Source organism: Dendropsophus ebraccatus, chromosome 12 (genome assembly GCF_027789765.1).
Source record: "Dendropsophus ebraccatus isolate aDenEbr1 chromosome 12, aDenEbr1.pat, whole genome shotgun sequence".
Taxonomy (NCBI): Eukaryota; Metazoa; Chordata; class Amphibia; order Anura; family Hylidae; genus Dendropsophus; species Dendropsophus ebraccatus.
The window spans coordinates 46,883,420-46,904,561 of record NC_091465.1 but is presented as its reverse complement, the minus strand read 5'-3'; the positions used below and the strand labels follow the sequence as shown (position 1 = coordinate 46,904,561).

Sequence of the window (21,142 nt, the reverse complement as noted above, 5' to 3'; positions counted from 1 at the left end):
TGTAATTCCTCTTACACAGCGGCTTGGGTACCGTCTCTTTAAGAGCTGCTAGGGTACCATCCCTTTAAGAGCGGTTTGGGTACCGTCTCTTTAAGAGAGGCTTGGGTACCGTCCCTTTAAGAGAGACTTGGGTACCGTCCCTTTAAGAGAGGCTTGTGTACCGTCCCTTTAAGAGTGGCCTGAGTACCGTCTCTTTAAGAGCTGCTTGTATACTGTCCCTGCTACATGCTTGCTTCAGCTCTGCTATTTTACTGACTGAACTCTGCTACTTATAATGGTAAAGATCATTGCTTGGTTACCATGACAATCTTACTCATGTCAGTAAGACAAAATCGTTAAGGACCTTCCATATATTACATCTTCTATTGGCCTATAGTGGACCTGTGACTGTGGATGTTGTGATACTTTGCCTGACAAGACCTTACAGCTCCTATTGGCTGCTATATTTCAGCTATTTGCATATGTGCTGTGATTGGCTGTTAGTGGTTAGAGTGTGGCCATTATTTTCAATGGGCTATTATTTTCTATGGGAAATTAGGGGTCTTTAAAGGGGTTGTCCGGCGATAAAAAATTATTCACAGAATAACACACATTACAAAGTTATACAACTTTGTAATGTATGTTATGTCTGTGAATGGCCCCCTTCCCCGTGTTTCCCCCCACCCACGCTAGACCCGGAAGTGTGGTGCATTATACTCACCGCATCTCGTGTCGTCCACGGTCTCCGATCGTCAGCAGTGACGTCTTCTTCGGGAGGCCGGCGGATCTTCCCGAGTGCCGGCCACCCTCTGCAGCGTCATCCGAAGCTCAGCCGCGATTGGCTGAGCATAACTGTGCTCAGCCAATCGCGGCTGAGCGGCTGATGACGCGGCCACGTCATCAGCTGCTCAGCCGCGATTGGCTGAGCACAGTTATGCTCAGCCAATCGCGGCTGAGCTTCGGATGACGCTGCAGAGGGCGGCCGGCACTCGGGAAGATCCGCTGGCCGCCCAAAGAAGACGTCACTGCTGAGGATCAGAGACCGTGGTCGGCACGTGACAGGTAATGTATAGTGCACCACACTTCCGGGTACACGGGTGGGGGTGGTGGGACACGGGGAAGGGGGCCATTCACAGACATAACATACATTACAAAGTTGTATAACTTTGTAATATGTGTTATTCTGTGAATAATTTTTTATCGCCGGACAACCCCTTTAAACGTAAATTTCTTAAAAACGACAAATTCGATCGAAACGAAAAATAGATAGCACACCTCACACCGCCGAGGGCCTTAGAAATGCAGTTTGAACGGAGTCTGTGGGCAAAGCGGTTCGGGCTGTATTACGTGCAGAAAAATGGCTGGAAGAAGAAGAAGAAGAAACGGAAGAAGAAGAAGAATACGGATTACAATATAGTGCTTTTCAAGCACTATAATTATGAAGATTGTTCCCAGAAAAAGTTCATGTTGAGGTCTTTCATCTTCTCTTGGTAGACCTTATCAAAGTATTCACTCTGAGCTACTGTAAAATGGTTTTTCCAGTCACCAGATACTCCTGCAAGTAACAAAACATTGCAGTTAGTATTGAGCAAACTTAAGAAAAGTGTCCTGGTTTGGCCACGTGACCAAAGTCAAACACACAGTGTCATATTCCACGGGTCGACCAGGGCCCGATCAATAATGTAAACAATCGCAGATCTGCCAGATCAGCGCTCATTTACTGGGCCTATTCCACTGCCCGATAATCTTTTAGGGAGGGCTGCAGGGACATCGTTACCGATGTCCTTGCAGCCCTTGTTTAAACATCATACATTACCTAACCATGTTGCAGAGCTTCTCCTGCGCTCCTCATTCTCCCGGTTCCGCATGCAGCAGCAGCTTCGGTGCAGCCTGTCTGAGCTGACAGACCGCTCAGCCAATTACTGGCCGCGGTGGTCATCTCAGACAGGCCGCATCAAAGCTACTGCTGTGTGTGGGACTGGGAGGAAGAGAAGCGCAGGAGAAGCTCTGCAACATGGTTAGGTAATGTATGGTGCTTATGGAATTGTCGGATGCCCGCCGCGCATCGCTATTCCAGGCAGCGATGCGCGGGTGGCGACCGATGATTTTAGGTTTGAACGTAAATGAACCCACGGTCATCAGCTGATCGTTCTCTCTATTCCACGGAGCCATAATCGCCCAAATCAGGCCGATTCTGCAGATTATCGCTCCGTGGAAGAGGCCCCTTAGTATACAACTCCCGGCGTCTGGAGAAATTGGATGCCAACCTATGGCTGCCAGTGGCGTCAAGCTTCTCCAGACGCCGGGAACTGAATACAAAGCATTTGAGTTCAGTCACATGGCCAAACTAGAACACTTTTCCAGTTCACTTATGACTAAGAACATTTGACATTACAAGCATGGTTGTCTAGATGGGTATAGAAACCATATGAAAAAAGACTGAAAGAAAATATACAGTTTTTGTGCCATCTTATGCTTGCTAAGACAAGTACACAAGTCTTAATTAAAGCCCTGCCCCCTTTTCTCCAGACGGATTTACTAAGTGGTGTACACCACTAAGTAAATCAGGCCGGCCATGCGCCCTACGCAGGCATTGCTGAGCAAACCAACACCTGCTCCCAAACAGGTGTAGATTTGTACCATGATTTATGCCTGTAAGCAAGAATCTGCACCTTCTCCCTTGCATACACCAGGGACACATCCTTGAAAAATATTTTCCTATGAGTTTATTTAAAGCATTAGTCTTATTTGGAGTAACCAGGTCTCACTTCTGAGATAAAGCTGGGCATAGTACACTTCACTTCCAGTCCCAGAGACAAAACATAAAATCACACATAGACTCCATTTGGTCTATTCAATGCCATCTCGGGTATGCCGTAGTATATAATCAAAACTTTTTTTTTTTTTTGCTTGTATTCAGTCATACACAAAAGGCTTAGAAAAGATTTTGAATGTGAACAAGTTCTAAGTATTTTCCAGTGCTTTTAATGTACAAAATAAATGTATATGACTATGGCCTCATGAACCTATACATTTTATAGAGCCATAATGCATCAGCCATAGACATCAACATATGCCTCTGATTTCAGACTATGAATTTGATAGAAAAAAGTTGCACTGTGCTCCATCAGATCCATTATGACAGTGTTACTATTTGCCTATTTCGGTCTCACTGACTACAATCCAAAATACAATTGGGGGGGATGGGTGTATTTATCAAGACCAACGTATCTGTACAATGCCCATCAGTAAATCCAGCAATAAATGAAGCGGTCATCTCACATCCCACGAAAGTGGGAGGAAAAAAATGTATCTACCTTAAAATTGTATCAATTAGAAAATGTGGCTCACCAAGTCATACAAAAAAAAAAAAAAAAAAAGATTTCTATTTGAAAATCTGTAAAATAAAGGCTATATAGTAAGTTTTTATGTTGTTGTGTTCTTAAAACACATTCTATTAAAATGACAACGAAAGCGACGGTCTGCTGGTTGTCCTCCATGTAACAGGTGCGGCCGCAGCAGCAGACTGCCGCTATCTTCTATGGGCCACCCGGATAATCTAAGCATAGTCCGAGAGTTAGAGGATGCTAACGGGAGTCCAAGAGCAGGACGCGGTACTGAAGGGGCACAAGATCGTTTAGTATACTTTCTTTATTATGTTCCCCCAATCCCCTAGCCATATGAAATATTTTGTGTTGCCGTACTTCTCCTTTAATGATAATTAGTAATATGATAACGTATATGCGTTATAAAGCAGAGCTGAATAATAGGTTATATTACATTTATCCAATGGGTATTTTTCTTTTAAATCTGCAGGACTCTTATTTTACTCCCATTATTAAAAAAAACAATTGTGTTAGCAGTAGGGATGAGCGAACTTGTGAAAAGTTCAGTTCGGTTCGATCCGGCGAACTTTCGTGAAGTTCGGATTCGTACGAACCGAACCTAAAACGAACCTTGCTAATAGTGATGAGCGAATAGTGAAATATTCGAATATTCGATATTCGTAAGCATATCTCCTGATATTCGAATATTCGATCGAATATTCTATCCCATTAAAGTCTATGGGAACAAGTATTCGATTATTGAAAAACATCTATTGGACTACTTGGAGGTCTCCAAATCCACAATGACACCTCAGGAAATGATGCCAACACCACTGGATGCAACTGGGACAGCAGGGAAAGCATCTGACATCCCAAAATTGCTGCTAATAAAGTCACAAGTCGATGTTATACAGGTGAATTACCTGGTTTTTAGAGATGAGTGAATAGTGAAATATTCGATTCGATTAGATTAGATTCAAATAGCTCCCAATATTCGACTATTCGAACGAATATTGAATCCCATTATATGGGTCCATGGGAAAAAAATCCCAAGTCACCAAGTGCACAATGAAACCTCAGGAAATTATGCAAACACCCCTGTATGCATATGCGGCAGGAGGGGAAGCATGCCTGGATGCCTCTGAGGCTGCCTAATCGCACCATTAGGCAAATTCTGGGCAACAGTATGGCAGTGATCACACAGTGAACCATTAAAACAGAGGTAGCATATAAAACCATCCCAAAATTGGTGACAGCAAGCAAGGTTACTGTGTGTTTCCATTCAGTGACAGCAAACAAGGCTACTGGGTATTTCCATTCATAGACAGCAAACAAGAGTACTGGGGGTTTCCATTCATTGCAGCAAACAAAGGCACTGGGTGTTTCCATTCACTGACACCAATCAAGAGTACTGGATGTTTCCATTCATTGACAGCAAACAAGGTTACTGGGTGTTTCCATTCAATGACAGCAAACAAGGTTGCTGGGTGTTTCCACTCAGTGACAGAAAACAATGTTACTGAGTGTCTGCATTCAGTGACAGCAGACAAGGTAGCTGGGTGTTTCCATTCATTGACAGCAAACAAGGTTACTGGATGTTTGCATTCAGCGACAACAAACAAGGCTACTGGGTGTTTACATTCATTGACAGCAAACAAGGTTACTGGGTGTTTCCACTCAGTGACAGCAAACAAGGCTACGGGGTGTTTTCAATCAGTGACAGCAAACAAGGCTACTGGGTGTTTGCATTCAGTGACAGCAAACAAGGACACTGGGTGTTTCCATTAAATGACAGCAAACAAGGCTACTGGGTGTTTCCATTCATTGACAGAAAACAAGAGTACTAGGTGTTTTCATTCATTGACAGCAAACAAGGTTACTGGGTGTTTCCATTTAAATATGTAGTAGCAAATCTACAAGGGGTAGTGCACGCACTCTGCTGACCAAGTGCTTTGTGCTGCTGATACGTGCTAAACTGCTAGATCTAAAAAAAAAGAGTAGTTCGTGTGTTCATCCAGTGCTACGTGCTGCTACGTCATACATAAATACACAGGGTGGTACAAGCAGGCTGCTGTGCTACAATAAGGCACTCTGTTTACCAAGTGCTACCTGCTGCATAATACAGCTGACCAGCTTTACCTATAAAATATTCATACACCCTTTAATAACCAGGTAATTCACCTGTATAACATCGACTTGTGACTTTATTACCGGGGATTTTGGGGTGTCCGATGCTTCCCCTGCTGTCCCAGTTGCATTCCAGTGGTGTTGGCATCATTTCCTAAGGTGTCATTGAGGACCTCCAAGTGGTCGAATAGATGTTTTTCAATAATCGAATACTTGTTCCCATAGACTTTAATGGGATCGAATATTCGATCAAATATTCGAATTTTAGGAGATATGTGTAGGAATATCGAATATTCCACATTCGTTACGAACTTTGTCAAAGTTCGGTTCGGTGACGCACCAAACTTTTTGCGAAGTTCGTAACGAATCTGGTTCATTACGGTTCGGTTCGCTCATCCCTAGTTAGCAGTGTTAGAAAAACAAGATACCTTTACGCAAGAATGATCCTTTTGATTGGTCCATTACATCGGTTGGTGCTTTAGTCCAGTTTGTCTGTACATTTTCTGCCATGGATTTGAAGGTTGAATGTTTAACCACTGAGTCAATCTGAACATCATTCAGATCCTGACCCAAGAATTTACAGATTCTTATCACACAGCCACGGAGATCCTGAAAAGAAAAAAAAATACATGTACTTCTAAATATCGTGTACCATTCACAACACAGTGCTAGTGCTTCAGACAAGCAATGGTAAAACTCCTATATATGCCATTAATGACTTTCAAGGTTCCAACACCTAGGACTCTCAGTGCTACTATAGTGCTTCATCTTCTTCAACATTTGATCTCTGCACAATGGTGCAGGGTAATTCTTTTAAAATGAATGAGACCAGCTGAACTACCATGCATAGCTGGGTGACCAGTGTAAGTCTCATTCCCTTAATTCTCAGAATCATACAGTGATAATATACAGTGACAATATGCCATGACTTTAAATAACATAGGAAAACCCTCTAAAAGGGATTAATTAAAACTCATGGCATGTAGGTCTTTTTAGCAATATTAATCACTCAAAAAAAGTGCTTCATAACAGTATGCTCAAATAAAGTAACAAAAAAAAAATCACAATACAGTCCACAAAAGTTACATTAATCCATATGCATTAACACCAACTAACAAAAATTAGTTAAAATGAAAGCTAAATCCACAGTATTCTACAAATAAGTAATACAATAGTGTTCGTGAAAGTAAAGCAAATGGCAGAGGACCCAAAATGGAATACAACACAATACAAAAGGTTTAATTTTTGAAAATGATTGATTCCTAAACTTGTCCCAGACAAACACTTATTTGTAAGAAAAATGCACAAACAACAACAGTAGGTAATCATTATCATAGGCCTTTAGTTTATATGGAGGTCCCTATTTCTCTTCCCCCTTCTGGTGTGGATAGTTACACTGTAATCATGTGCCATTTTCAGTAACCCTATTGCCGCATTACTCATTTTCTATGTGGTACTTAGATTACAGTGGATTTAGTTTAAATTTTCGTTATCTAGTTTGTTTGTTTAAGCACATTGGGAGAATTTACTATATATATATATATATATATATATATATATATATATATATAATTTTTATTTTTTTACATTTACGTTATATGCTTTTGCTCCATTAGGGCCCATTCACACTGAGTAAAACGGGTGAAATTTTGCGCTGAGACTCCGCCCAGGATCCAACCTGCTAAGAAATGCCTCATGCGCCTCGCTCACAGTTGCTCTCCACTCAAAAGAACCACAGCCATCTATGATGCTTTTATACATACCCATGTGTATATCAGAGGTATCAGCCAAAGCAAGTCACCAATATGTACACAGCACTGTTTCAGGTTTATTTCCCTATGTCAGTAGAGAGTAGGGTTCTGGTTGGTTTTGTGTAGTGACTGTAATGTATAGTTTTTAGTCTAGTTGTATAAATATATCTGTTCGGAATAACAGATGCACTGGGCTTGACAAAGCGCACCTGTAGCGCGAAACTGTTTCATCTCTATACGTGCCCGCTTGCAATCTTCCCCTTCCTTGCTTGCACTTCGTGTCCATGAATAAATAGAAGACCCCACTACTTTTGGGCGAATGCCATACGTCTTTTTCTTTTTACTATCATTGTTTAGGAGTTGTCATTCCTTATTAATACAGAGTAGTACAGAGTTCAATTGGCTAACTAGCACCTTCTGAGAAGTGGTCTGCATGGCACTTACACAGCCACAAGCTGCTGGTCATACCTACACTATTATAACCTGTGGGCTGCCTAGCACAGCCTAAGTACAGAATGTAAAAGTGTAAGCGATCAGGCGAGGAGACGGAAAACACCCACTCATTGGCTGATTGCATCTTTTGGGCTGCACTAATATACCTCAATATATTTAAATCGCTGTGGACTATGCAAAAGTTTTTGCTGCCCTATTCAGCAGTATGACTACCTGTAAGAGCTCTTCATAGGTTATAAAGAAGAATCTGCTGTCATCTTTCATTTGCATCCAGCCTTTCACATGATCAAACCAAGATCCATAAAGAGCTGGGGGGGAAAAAAGACACTTTTCTATTAATTAAAAATGAAAGCATAGTTTAATCCTATAGGCTGGGTTCACACTATGTATATTTCAGGCTGTATTTGGTCCTCATGTCAGGTCCTCATAGCAACCAAAACCAGGAGTGGATTGAAAACCCAGAAAGGATCTGTTCACACAATGTTGAAATTGAGTGGATGGCCGCCATATAACGGTAAATAACTTCCATTATTTCAATATAACAGCCGTTGTTTTAAAATAACAGCAAATATTTGCCATTAAATGACGGCCATCCACTCAATTACAACATTATGTGAACATAGCCTTTCTGTGTTTTCAATCCACTCCTTGTTTTGGTTGCTATACAGCCTCAAACATACAGCCTCAAATATACGTAGTGTGAACCCAGCCATATACTGTAAAAACTTTTTTTTTAAAGTATACATATTACATTTGGCCTATAAAATCAAATAATAAAAAAGGAAAATGAACTCGTGAGTGTTAACCGTCTCCAATTCTCCAAGGTATTTTTTGTAACAATCGTAGTGTATGCTCTGGGTTGTAACTTCCAAGTTTCACCAGAAATAGAAAACTGCCACATAGCCATAACGGACATAGTCACTTACCTTCATACCAGTATATACAAAGTCAGTTGTGTGTTATATACATAATTGCTTGGGTAACCAAAAAAATCCTGTAAGTGTAGTATGTAATTTTGGCATTCTGCTAAATGCCAGGAAAAGCGAAACTTCCGAAAATGCGGGCTGCAGAAAAGAATGTTACGTCTGCTTTAGCGGCTATTGTGAAAGTGGTATTTTTCCAGATTTATTTTCATATAGATATCACAAAAAGAAATAGAAAATATATGTTATTAATAAAAACCCTTCTTCCGATTATGTATTCTCATAAGGAAATATCTTACCATTCCCCTGTATGAAGTCCTCCAGGACTTCCTGGAACTCTTCAGGAGCTTTGTAAATCTTGAGAATCTTGGTAAAATAGAACAAAGATACCACAACATCTTTTGGGTTTCTCAGTGTGTAGACAATCTGAAAACAAATATATAATCTATTAACATTTTTGTTTTAGGTTCTAACATTACATGTAGTTTTGCATCTTCTTTTTTTAAGCCACACAGTGAACGGTAAACAAATAAATTCCCAAATTTCTTTTTGTATCACACAGTACATTGTATGGAGGAAACAAACATAATAAAAATTTGCTTGATCACTAAGGAGTTAATGTATACCTTTGTTGCATGACATCATTTTAAATGGGATCGCTTGGAAAATAAACTAGGTAGTTAAAAAGCACCTGCCAGCATTTCTTGTATTGTATTCTGTATTACATAAAAATTGTAAAGAAAATTTTCTTAGAACTCTGCATTGTGTTCTTCCTCTCCTATTCTTCCTTGGAAATGAATTAATAAGTTGACAATTGGGGGTTACCGTTTTCGATGTGAATAGGGTATCTTCTTACACAGTCTTACCCAGTGCTTAGTCAGGAACTCACCCTTTTGACAAGGAGATTGGTAAAAGCCAGTACATCCTACTGTACCCCTTACTAGATTAACAAAATACAACTGCCAGCTTTTTTTGCATACGCCTTACATTAGATGACTTAGGGTATGTTAACACTGAGCAAATACAGCTAATTCTGCTACGGAGAGCAGTGGAATTCCGCTGTTAGTGAATGAGAGGGTGCGTGCTCCTCCGCTGCCATTGCTCTCCGCTCAAAAAAGTGACATGTCTCCCATTGAGATAAAATAACACACTGAGGCAGGCATAATTCCACCACGGAATTACGCCTATTTTACTTAGTGTGAACATACCCTCAGGGTGCCTTCACACGTACCGTATCGCTGCATATTTAACGCTACGTTTTTATCACTGCGTGTTTGGTGCGATTTTTACATGCGAGTTTTGATTTTCACATGAAAATCATGTGAAAATCAAAACTCGCATGTAAAAATTGCACCAAACATGCAGCGATAAAAACGCTGCGATAAAAACGCTGCGTTAAATACGCAGCGATGCGGTACGTGTGAAGGCACCCTAACAATGAAAATAACACCCAACAGCATCTGAAAATTATAACTTGAATGTTGGCTTTATCCTTGCCCTGGAGCTATCACCATTGAAATAACTAAGAGGGATAGATTCCTTAACCAAAGAGACCTTGGTTTATACCAGTGCTGTTCAGAGTTGTATGGCCCAGTAACTAGTGTTGATCAAACTGTTCCAGAAAAGTTAAGTTCAAGTCGTACATCTTAATTAAAGTAATAGAGCCTTTCTGTCAGCCAATCAGTGTAGAGCACATATGTGTCAGAAACGTCATTGCTGAGGTGTAGGGATCTCTTTGGCTGCTACAAATCACATGACCATCTCACTGTGATGCGTTGCAAATGCCATTTTCTGCTCACTCACTGTGCTGTACAGACTGTTCTCTGTCTGTGTGCTTGCATGCTACTATTTACCGTATTTTCCGGCATATAAGACGACTGGGCATATAAGACGATATATACTTGCTGCATAAGACTACCCCTCTTCCAAAGCTTAAAAATTAATTTAAAAAAACAGCAGCTAAATCTGAGAAGCAGGTACAGTAATACTGGAAGGACACAAGGGCGGCCAGATGGTGGAAAGGGGTGTGTTTTTCTGGGCACAGCGCCAATCTGCCGTATCTCTTTTTTTCCATACCCCGGACGCCTGCAGCTTGCTCTGCCCTTCATACAGTCGCTGCATACGGTGGGATGTGGCAGTTTTTGAGCTTCCCCCACCGTATGCAGCGACCGCAGATTCTCTAGTCCGATTCAGAAGTTTTTTAGCACTCCCCCAATAGAATGACACCTGGCATATAAGACGATCCCTGACTTTTGAGAAAAATTTCCTGGGTTAAAAAGTAGTCTTATGCATAGGAAAATACTGTAGCTTAGTTAGGTACGCAGGTAGATAGTGAGGTGTTTAGCAAGCTGAGGGACAAGCTTAGACTTAGGTAGCATTTTCCTGTCCATAGACAGCAGTACTTAGATTGGTATTTCTGGCTGCATCTTGGATTTGCTAATTATAGTGCTTGAAAAAACACTATATTGTTATCCGTATTTTATTCTTCTTCCAGCCATTTTTCTGCGATTAATAAAGCCCGAACCACTTTGCGCACAGACTCCCTGGGCATACCGGTACATCCGGAGCGGAGCGCGCTTCACTGCAGCCGGCGCCTTATCGTTAATGACAGGCTGCAGCGATCGCGCTGCAGCGTGTCATTAACTCCATAAATGCCACGATCGGTGCAGCCTGTCATTAACGGTAAGGCGCCGGCTGCAGTGAAGCGCTATGAAGCGCGTTTCGCTCTGGATGTACAGGTATGCCCTAGGTCGTATAGGCACAGACTTTCAGGGCGTACTGGTACGTCCTAGGTCATCTAAGGGTTAAAGAGACCCAAGTCGCTCTTAAAAGGGACGGGACCCAGGGTTAAATTTTCTCTTATAAGGAAGTCACTGTTAAAGGGGCGCTCTTTTCAAGAACTGTGTATTTCCCTGGAAATGCAAATCTAGTTTATACTTAGTGTCCAAAAGTCCATTTTTTCAGTTTGCACTGAATAATTGTATTTAAAAAATTCTCCTCATGTAATGGAATTTATCTGTTTGGACCTTGGTGCAGTCTTTGTGTTGTAAGTTACGACCGAGAATGCACTTTTGGCCATGAATTGTGTTATTCTGTGTTTACATTCTGAGCTGTGTCTGAACTGTGTCTTTATTCCTTCTGCTCTACTAATTGTTTCCCCTGCCCCATCCGTGTCTGTTCTGCAATGTTTCCTCTTGTCATGTAATGGTTAACCTGGTTTTGCCTCAGTGACAACAGCTGGTCCCTCCAATCACGTTTTGGACTGGGTTCCTGGTTTCCATTTAAGTTCTGTGTGTCTGCATTACCTTGATGGTTATTGAGCTCTGTCTTGTGCTTGCTATTTTGTCTGTTATCTAAAGGCCCTATTCCACAGAGCAATTATTAGCCGTATTCGGCCGCTGCAGCGGATAATCGTCCCATGGAATAGAAGTCAACGATCAGCCGACTGTCGGCTGACCGATGCAGTCGTTTGTTTTTCAACATGTTGAAAAACAAACGACTCATACAGCAACGTTATGCTGCCATCGTTCCGTGGAATAGGAACGGTGGCAGAAGACCACTGCTGTATGCTATGGGCTGTCCGGACGATCAAGCGATCACCCGGGGAGCCCCCTGCAGCTCCCCTTGCCCACCCCCCGGACTCACTATTCCACGTGGCAGCAACGAGCGGGGAATGAGGAGAAAACAAGCACTAATAGTGCTTGTTTGCTCTTTACTGTGGGCCGTGGATTAGGGCCTTTATTCCTTGTATTCTTGATCTGCCGTCCTGACCTCTTGCCTGACTTTTGACCAAGATATTGGATCCTGAATTAGTACTTTTGCTGCCTGACCATTGTGACCCAGATTGCTGACTATTCTTATTGTATTTGTTTGTCTTGTCTTTTGTTTTATGTACCCAGGCCAGGGACCGTCGCCCAGTTGCCTGCTGCTGCTTAAGACAGATAGCTGCAAGTAGGCAGGGACAGTGGGTGCGGTTGAGCTTAGGGTGCACTGTCCGTGTCTCTCCTGCTCTTCCTCACACTCTGTGACCCAAGTCGTGACACTACATCTGTCATACAAATCAAACATACATAGGAGTTGCCTAGTTAAATTTATCCTGGGTGGGTAAAAGTCCATTTTTGCCAGTTTTGGGGGTGAAATAAGACACAGTTTATTTGAAAGGTATTTCACCCCCAAAACTGACAAGAATGGACTTTTACCCACTCAGGATTAATTTAACTAAGCAACTCCTATGTACGATTGATTGATTTGTATAACAGATGCGGTGTCACCACTCCGGGAAATAGAGTTCTCTCTGTTAATAAATCTTTCTCAATGGCAAAAAGTGTAATTTTCAGAGCTTTTAGGTGCACCTAATGCTAAAAAATACCAGTGCATTATTGTGATCCACAACACACACACACATATATTTTTCTGTTTTTATTACATATATCAATATAACCGTATTTTCCGGCACATACAGTAAGTCTGAATAATACACCACTACTGTTCGAAGTTCAACTCAAACATTTTAGTGTTTGATCATTACTACCAGTAATTAGGAAACCAATGACAAACTGAAATGACAGCAAGACTTGCAGAGAGGTAAAACCATGCACAGACCAGTCACCTACAGCACTAAAACAGTGTCTACACAAACCCTCAGTATGCACTTGTATAACACTAAGCTACAAGCCAGATGTCCAGCTATAGGTGTTCCATTTACCTCACACTTTTAAAAGGTTAGCATGGCGCAGAATAAGACAAAAATGGAGGCAGGAATCAAGGTCAGTTCTAAAGATACCGCTAAACTCCAGAATCCATGTCCACTAAGTTGGCGTTACACTGATTTGGTCATGGAATCAGTGGTATGGCCATTTAGTCAAAGTGCCCCAGGGGGCCACATGTAAGCAGCATGCCCAAGTGCATTCAGCACAGCAGAACCTAAAATGGCCTTAAGGACCGAGGCAAATTTTATGAATATGACCTGTGTCACTTTAGTCATTAATAACTTGGGAATGCTTTTACCTATCTGGCTGATTCTGAGACTGTTTTCTCGTGACATATTGTACTTTACATTTCTGGTAAATTGGAGTCAATACTTGTAATGAATCTTTATGAAAAAATCCAAAATAACGTGAAAAATTGTGAAAAATTACATTTTACCATTTTACCTTTGAAACTTTTCTGCTTATACAGAAAATGGTTATGCCACATAAATTATATATTAAATAGCATTAGCAACATGTCTACATTATGGTGGCGGCATTTATTAAACTATCTTTCATTTTTTTTTAGACAATGGAAAGCTTAAAACATTAGCAGCAAATTTCCAAATTTTCTGTAAAATTTCAAAATCAGATATTTTTAGGGACCTTTTCAGGTTTTAAAGTGTATTTGAGGGGACTGTGTGTTAGAAAGCCCCACAAAGCACCCCATTTCAGAAACTGCACCCCCTAAACTCTGCAAAAGCATATCCAGAAAGTTTTTTAACCCTTTAGGGAAGGCACAGAAATAAAAGCTAAGTGTGTAAGAAATTTGAAAATTTTAATTTTCTGTGCAGATATTTTATTGTAATCCAATAGTTTTCATAATTATAACCTTATTACCAGAGAAATGCACCCAATACTGATTGCCCCGTTTCAGCAGTTTATAGAAATACCCAATATGTGGTCCTATTGCGTTGTTTGACGCAACCACAAGCCTCAGATATAAGGGAGCGCCTAGTGAATTTCAACGCCTCTGTTTTATTTGGTCATTTTTGACTGTACCACTTCAGGTTGGCAGAGGCTCTGGGGTGCCAAAACCTAAAAAAACACCCCTAAAGGGACACCATTTAGAAAACTACACCCCTTGAGGAATGTAACAAGGGGTGCGATGAGCATTTGGACCCCACAGGTGCTTCACAGATATTCAGAACAATGTGGCGTGAAAAAAGAAAAATGTATTTTTTACACTAAAACGTTGTTCTAGCCTTCAATTTTTCATTTTCTTAAAGGGATAAAAGGAAAAAAAAACACAAAGCGTGTAGTGCAGTTTCTTCAGAGTACGTAAATACCCCACATGTGGACATAAAGTGCCAAGCGGGCGCAGGATGAGCCACCAAAGGGAAGGAGCGCCAATTGGCTTTTGGAAGCTGAATTTCACTGGAATGGATTTCAAGGGCCATGTCGCATTTACAGAGCCCTCGTGCTGCCAAAACACTGGAAACCCCCCCACAATTGACCCCATTCTGGAAACTACACCCCTCAAGGAATCTAACAAGGGGTACAGTGAGCATATGGACCCCACTGGTGACGGGCACAAATGTGGAACAATGTAACGTGAACGTGAAAATTTTTATTTTTTCACTTTCACGGCACAAATGTGCCCATCATCAAGGGGTCAATATCCTCATTGCACCCCTTGTTAGATTCCTTGAGGGGTGTAGTTTCCAGAATGGGGTCACTTTTGGGGGGTTTTCAGTGTTTTGGCAGCACGAGGGCTCTGTAAATGTGACATGGCGTTCATCATCCATTCTAGCCAAATCCAGCCTCCAAAAGGCGCTCCTTCCCTTCGGAGGCTTGCCCTGCGCCCACATGGCGCTTTATGTCCACATGTTGGGTATTTACGGACTTGGGGGAAATTGCTCTACACATTTTGTGTGTTTTTTCCTCTTTTAACCCCTTGTGAAAATGAAAAATTCAAGGCTAAACCAACATTATTGTGTAAAAATTTTTATATTTTATTTTCATGCCACATTGTTCCACATTTGTGCCCGTCACCAGTGGGGTGCATATGCTCACTACACCCCTTGTTACATTCCCTGAGGAGTGTAGTTTCCATAATGGGGTCACTTGTGGGGGGTTTACACTGTCTTGGCAACACAGAGGCCTTTTAAATGCAACATGGCCCTCGAAATCTATTCCAGCCAAATCCAGCCTCCAAAAGCCAAATGGAGCTCCTTCCCTTTGGAGGCTTACCCTGCAGCCACATGGCGCTTTATGTCCACATGTGGGGTATTTCAGTACTCAGGGCAAATTGCTCTACACGTTTTGTGTTTTTGTTTTTTTTTCATCTTTTAACCCCTTGTGAAAATGAAAAAATTAAGACAAGATCAATGATTTAGTGTAAAAATGTAAAAAAAATTACACAAAATGTTGGTCTAGCCTTGATTTTTTCCATTTCCACAAGGGGTTAAAAAGAAAATTAATGCAAAACGTGTAGGGTAATTTCCCCTGAGTACGAAAATACCCCCCATGTGGACATAATGTGCCATATGGGCACAGGGCAAGCCACCAAAGGGACAGAGCGCCATTTAGAGGCCGGAATGGAGGTTTGAGGCTATGCCGCAATTACAAAGCTCCTGTGCTGCCAGGACTGTAGATACCCCCCACATGTGACCCCATTCTGGAATCTACACCCCATAAGGAATCTAACAAGGGGTGCAGTGAGCATATGGACCCAACTGGTGATGGGCACATGTGTAGAACATGTGCTGTGAAAATAAAAAATACAATATTTTTCATTTTCACAGCACAAATGTGCGCGTCACCAGGGAGCCATATCCCCGCTGCCCCCCTTGTTAGATTCCTTATGGGGTGTAGTTTCCAGAATGGGGTCACTTGTGGGAGGTTTCTACTGTCCTGGCCGCACAGAGGCTTTGTAATTGCATCATGGCAAGTCTCTAATGGGAATGTCGGCCATACCTATTACGCTGGGGAAAAGGGACCATTTTAATTTATTTGGGGGTATTAGGCCAATTATTAGTTTATAAGGTTAAAAATGACAGGTGTCCACCAAATTCAACCTGTGTTGATCCAGAGGAAGGCAAAAAAAAACCCTCATAAGGCAGACGACAGTAGCCTCATCACAGGGGAAAAATTCCTTCCCGACTCCATAATGGTGATCAGAATAATCCCTGGATCAACGTGACCCCTGAAATAGGAATAAGGGACAGAATTTAGAAAATGTAGAACTCCGATGACGTGTGGTGCGCCTTGAAGGGATCCAGTATGCAGAGGCTGGGGTGATCAGGACAGGTGTCACACTGGAAAATGGTGTCCCCCCCTGTTACGCCACAGTCTGCACTTCTTCTGGGGTCTCCTGTTTTCCAGTGTGGGGGACGTCACCTGGAAAATGTTGTCCTGGTGCGATACGGGGTCCTTCATATCCAGAAGCGCTGGGTCCGCTCCATGGCTGCTAAATATTAGGGCTTTATTACTGCTTCTGATATTTACGGATCGTGCCGCAAGCTACAGTAGCTCGGGCAGCGACGGACGGGAAGAGGGGGTGCTGGTATAAAAGTTATCCCCGTACAGGTGGTAACCTTTATCCAGCAGTGGGAAGATCAGTTTCCGAACGATCTCCCCACTAACTCGGAGGATGGGGGGGGGGCATCTGGGGGCTGGATTTGGGTGTCCCTTCCTTCATACACTCTAAGGGTACGTGCACACTGCGGAATGGCGAAGGATAACCCTTTGTGCATTCCGCAGCTGGCACCCGCTAACGGGCTGATGGAGGCGTGCGTCGTGTCACACTACATTCTATGCACGGGCGGATTCTGCCCTCTGTCCAATGTGTTCATTCTTTGGACGGACGACGGAATCCGCCCGTGCATAGAATGGAGTCTATGACACGGGTGGAGACGCGCGCCCGCATCAGTCCGCCGGCGGGTGCCAGCTGTGGAATGCACAAAGGGTTATCCTTCGCCATTCCGTGTACCCTGAGGTACTCTCACAGAGTGTGTAGAATTTCACGCCATACCGTGATCTCTTATTGGGACGGTACTGGCGGAAAAGACGTGTCTGTGGGGCAGCGTACGCTACGCTACCCCCAGACACGTCACTGGATGATGAGGATGAATGGAGGAAAGAAGGATCCCCCCATTCATCCTCACTGGCTTTTTCGGTGTCGGAGGCAATAATAGCGTATGCCTCTGACACCGAAAACACCTTGGGGGCCATCTTTATACGGGGATTGGTATATGGGGTATGTAAATGTGTAGTGGTGTAGTGTAAAACTTTATTTCATGTAGTGTAGTGTAGTGTTTTTTACGTGTTTTTTTGACAGTAAGAAAATATATCCCTTTGCCAAGAAAGGAGCTGCTGATAAATGCCGCACTTATGTGCGGCACTTATCAGCAGCCAGTGGCGGTAGGATATAGGGGGGAAAAACGCCCCTACGCCAAAAAGGAGTTGCTGATCAGCGGCGCACTTACGGGCGATGCTGATCAGCACTCAGCGGCGTTAGGGCGCAAAAAAAGAAAGAAAAAAAAATTGGAAAAAAAAAAAAATCTTTTTAACCCAAAGCAACTGATCAGTGAATGATATTCACTGATCAGCCGCTAGGGGGCGGTAGAGCGACGCTGCCGGAGATTACCGAGGCCCGCCGAACACGAGGACCCGAGCGATTACGAAGATTTCCGACGCTGGACGACCGAACCCGGAAGTGACCCGAAGAAGACGCGAGGACGGCGCGGACCGCAGATCGTCGCTCCAGACGCCCAGATCAGGTGAGTATGGTACACCTGCACCACACACACCTGTTCTGCACCCCTCAGCTACCTAGCTGAGGGGTGCAGAACGCGACAAAACTGTTTTTTTACAGTTTGATCGCCATGATGGGCCGGCCGGTACTGGCCGGCCTATCACGGCGATCGTGGGGGTGGCATCGGCGCCATCTTTGGTGGGGACACTAATGTCTCGGACAGCACCAATCGCCATTGCTTCCCGGGTCACCGATGACCCGGAAAGCTGTTTTCAGCTGCTATATGCTGATCTGTATAGATCAGCATATAGCAGCGATCGTCGGCACGGGAGGGGTTAATCACCCCCCGTGCCGACGAGCAGAGATGGCCTGCTATACATTATAGCAGGCCATCTTCCCCGACCGCTGTGTGTGAACACACAGCGATCGGGGAAACATCGGGCGTAAGTATACGCCTGTTTGCATTAAAGCCCACCCTGCGGGGGCGTATACTTACGCCCGATGTCGTTAAGGGGTTAAGCAGAGGAGTTTGGGACTCCTGGAACATAATGGCAGTAAGATGGGACAACTGGTTAGTTGATAGACAATATGTACAATTGGGACTCTTTTATGCCTTTCATAGATACCTTCCTAGTCACTTCTTGGGGTAGCGTTGGCAACCTAGTGAGTACGTTTTTTTAGCTACCTTTTTGTTTGTTTGTTTTTTCTTTATGCTGTAAGATAGTCCTGGTCACCAGAGAGACAGATTGCAGGTAGTAGCACTGAGGCAGTAGCAGTGGAGAACGAAGCCATTGGTCATTACGAGTAGACCAGTCAGTTGATGCGACAGGCCAAAGGAAACAATAGAAGCATAGTTAAAAATGAGCCAAAAAGGTGAGCCAGGTACTAAACAGAAGCAGAGGTGCGAAGTGGAGGCAATATCCATGCCAGGATTTGGGCCAGTAAGGAGTCAAACCATGGAAGGGCAGTACAGGGATGGGAATGAACTACTATTAGCAGTTAAGGCATTACAGGAAGTTTTCATTCTAATTAGGCTGCCATGCCGGATGTCATCTTTGGGCAATGGTTGCTATCACAACCGGACACTTTATGGAAGGGGAATGATTCAGCCACATTCAATTTGTATACCTATCCCTAATATTAAATGTCATCACAGAGTATTACATTTTACTTACTTTTGCCTTAGATTTGAAATAAGATTTAGCAAACATGTGGAGCTGTAGGTGGGAAGATAATACTCTTGGAGACTCAATATTTTGGATTGCTTCTTGAGATCCAAGAGATTCATACCATGGGGATCTCATAAAAATAGGCAGAATGTTGCTTTTTTCATGATCTCCTTTGTTTTTAATTAAACTCAAGATCTGAATCATCCAGTTAGTACCTATAAGTAGAAAGAGTTAATATCAGTACATACATTATCCATATTGATATGTTTAAATATACTTGGGGTGTCCCAGGATATATACACTGCATACATAGGCATTTACAGTGTGCTTTATCAGGTGCTTGGTAACAGTTGCTCTTAGGAAGCACCATTGGCACACTGCAGAAGAGGCCAAAACTTGTTTATCCATGTAATAAGTCATAGATTAATCTATTGCACAGGTTTTTTTTTATATGTTTCAGGCAGGAGCACAACATGTTGGCATGGTCTATGAATTCTGACAGACAAACTAATCTGTGTGGGTGTGCCAGTCATCTCTTTGCTTCTATCATTAAACTGTGACCTGAATGAACTACCTCACTCAGTTGTATAAAAAGGAAAAGTGTGAATACAAAATAAATATAATCTTTAGGTGGAGTGTGTCTGTAGCAATCAGAATACTGTATTATATACATTTTTACTCTTTTTATGCACTTTGGGGCAATGTTCACACTCTTCACTGTTTTTTCTACCAAAACAAAGAGCGGGTTGAAAATATAGAAACTGCAAATCTTTCCATTATAGTTTTCCTCTGTAGTTTCCACTCCTGATTTTGGCTGCAAATACTGACCAAAATATAGACAGAAACAGTGTGTAAACATAGCCACATGGGGATTGGGGGATTCATAGAAAACCAAGACAGAGTCCCTGTGTCAGACTGGAAATTAAACCACATTTCCTGCATGATATTTAGTAGCTGATTTGAAAGGAAAAGATTTTCACTGGACAACTCCTTTAAATGACAGCAATCCACTCAATTTCAACAGTGTGTTAACACAGCCTTTCAGTGTTTCCAATCCACTCCTGGGTTTGGTTGCAAAATACTCACCAAAATACTGTGTGGGAACATAGCCTAAAATAGTTTTCCAGTCTACATACTGTATGGTTTCCTCACCATCTTGGATCTCTGTAAATACTATCAGTGATAGGTACCTTATTATTTACATTCACAGACAGAAAACCAGTCCTGAGTCCACTACCCTCCGATTCTCTGCTGCCTGATTCTTAGATCAGTGTATTGAACAAAGAGAAAACCAGTCCTGACCTCCTGGCTGAGCTTATACATATACAAATGTAGTTTTATGGCAAATAAATAGGACTAATTCTTGAACATGCCACTCGACCTAGAAAATTGAATCTTTAAAAGATTGATTAACTGTCTATGTAACATTGTAAGTTGTAACACAGCTAACCGTTCCATCCAGGGGCGGTCTTGGCATTTCTGGGGCCCCAAGCGAAGTAATGTCTGCCCCCCCCCCTCGACACGCACTCCACCAGGAAGACCTATTGTCTCAGGTAATGGTAACTTCTGTGAATTACTATGCAAATATTTGGACCATATGCTACGCCCACTTGTGGAGATCCTGCCATCCTATATAAAGGACACTACAGATTTATTGATGAAAATAGATGGTATACAACTGGAAGAGGAGATGTACATTGTTACGTGTGATGTCGAGTCATTGTATACATCTATCCGGCATCACGATGGCATAACAGCAGTGCGTACATTCCTCATGGCGAGTGGATACTCATCTGAATTACAGGCCTTCATTGTGGAAGCATTGTCATTTATATTGACACACAACTTCTTCCTCTTTAAAGGAGCATACTACCTACAGCTCCAGGGAACGGCTATGGGGGTGGCTTGTGCGCCCTCATATGCCAACTTATTCCTGGGGCTGTGGGAAAGGGAAATTTTCCAGGTTA

The 21,142-nt window shown here is 42.6% G+C and overlaps 1 protein-coding gene across 1 annotated transcript; it reads right to left on the bottom strand.

The window, feature by feature from the left end:
* Positions 1–1,355: 1,355 nt before the first annotated feature.
* On the bottom strand, positions 1,356–19,386 carry LOC138769787 (sulfotransferase 2B1-like). Its single transcript, XM_069948471.1, has 5 exons — positions 19,182–19,386; positions 8,859–8,985; positions 7,850–7,944; positions 5,861–6,041; positions 1,356–1,534 (listed from the first exon to the last, which is right to left on the bottom strand). Exons 1-5 carry the CDS (start codon positions 19,377–19,379, stop codon positions 1,416–1,418), a joined length of 720 nt encoding a protein of 239 aa, XP_069804572.1. The 5' UTR covers positions 19,380–19,386; the 3' UTR covers positions 1,356–1,415.
* Positions 19,387–21,142: the final 1,756 nt, after the last annotated feature.

Coding starts and splice junctions, on each gene's coding strand:
- LOC138769787 (XM_069948471.1), bottom strand. CDS start 19,379: ATGATTCAGATCTTGAGTTTAATTAAAAACAAAGGAGATCATGAAAAA. Junction 8,986..19,181: donor ATTTCAAATCTAAGGCAAAA/GTAAGTAAAATG, acceptor ATTTGTTTTCAG/ATTGTCTACACACTGAGAAA. Junction 7,945..8,858: donor GGACTTCATACAGGGGAATG/GTAAGATATTTC, acceptor TTTCCCCCCCAG/CTCTTTATGGATCTTGGTTT.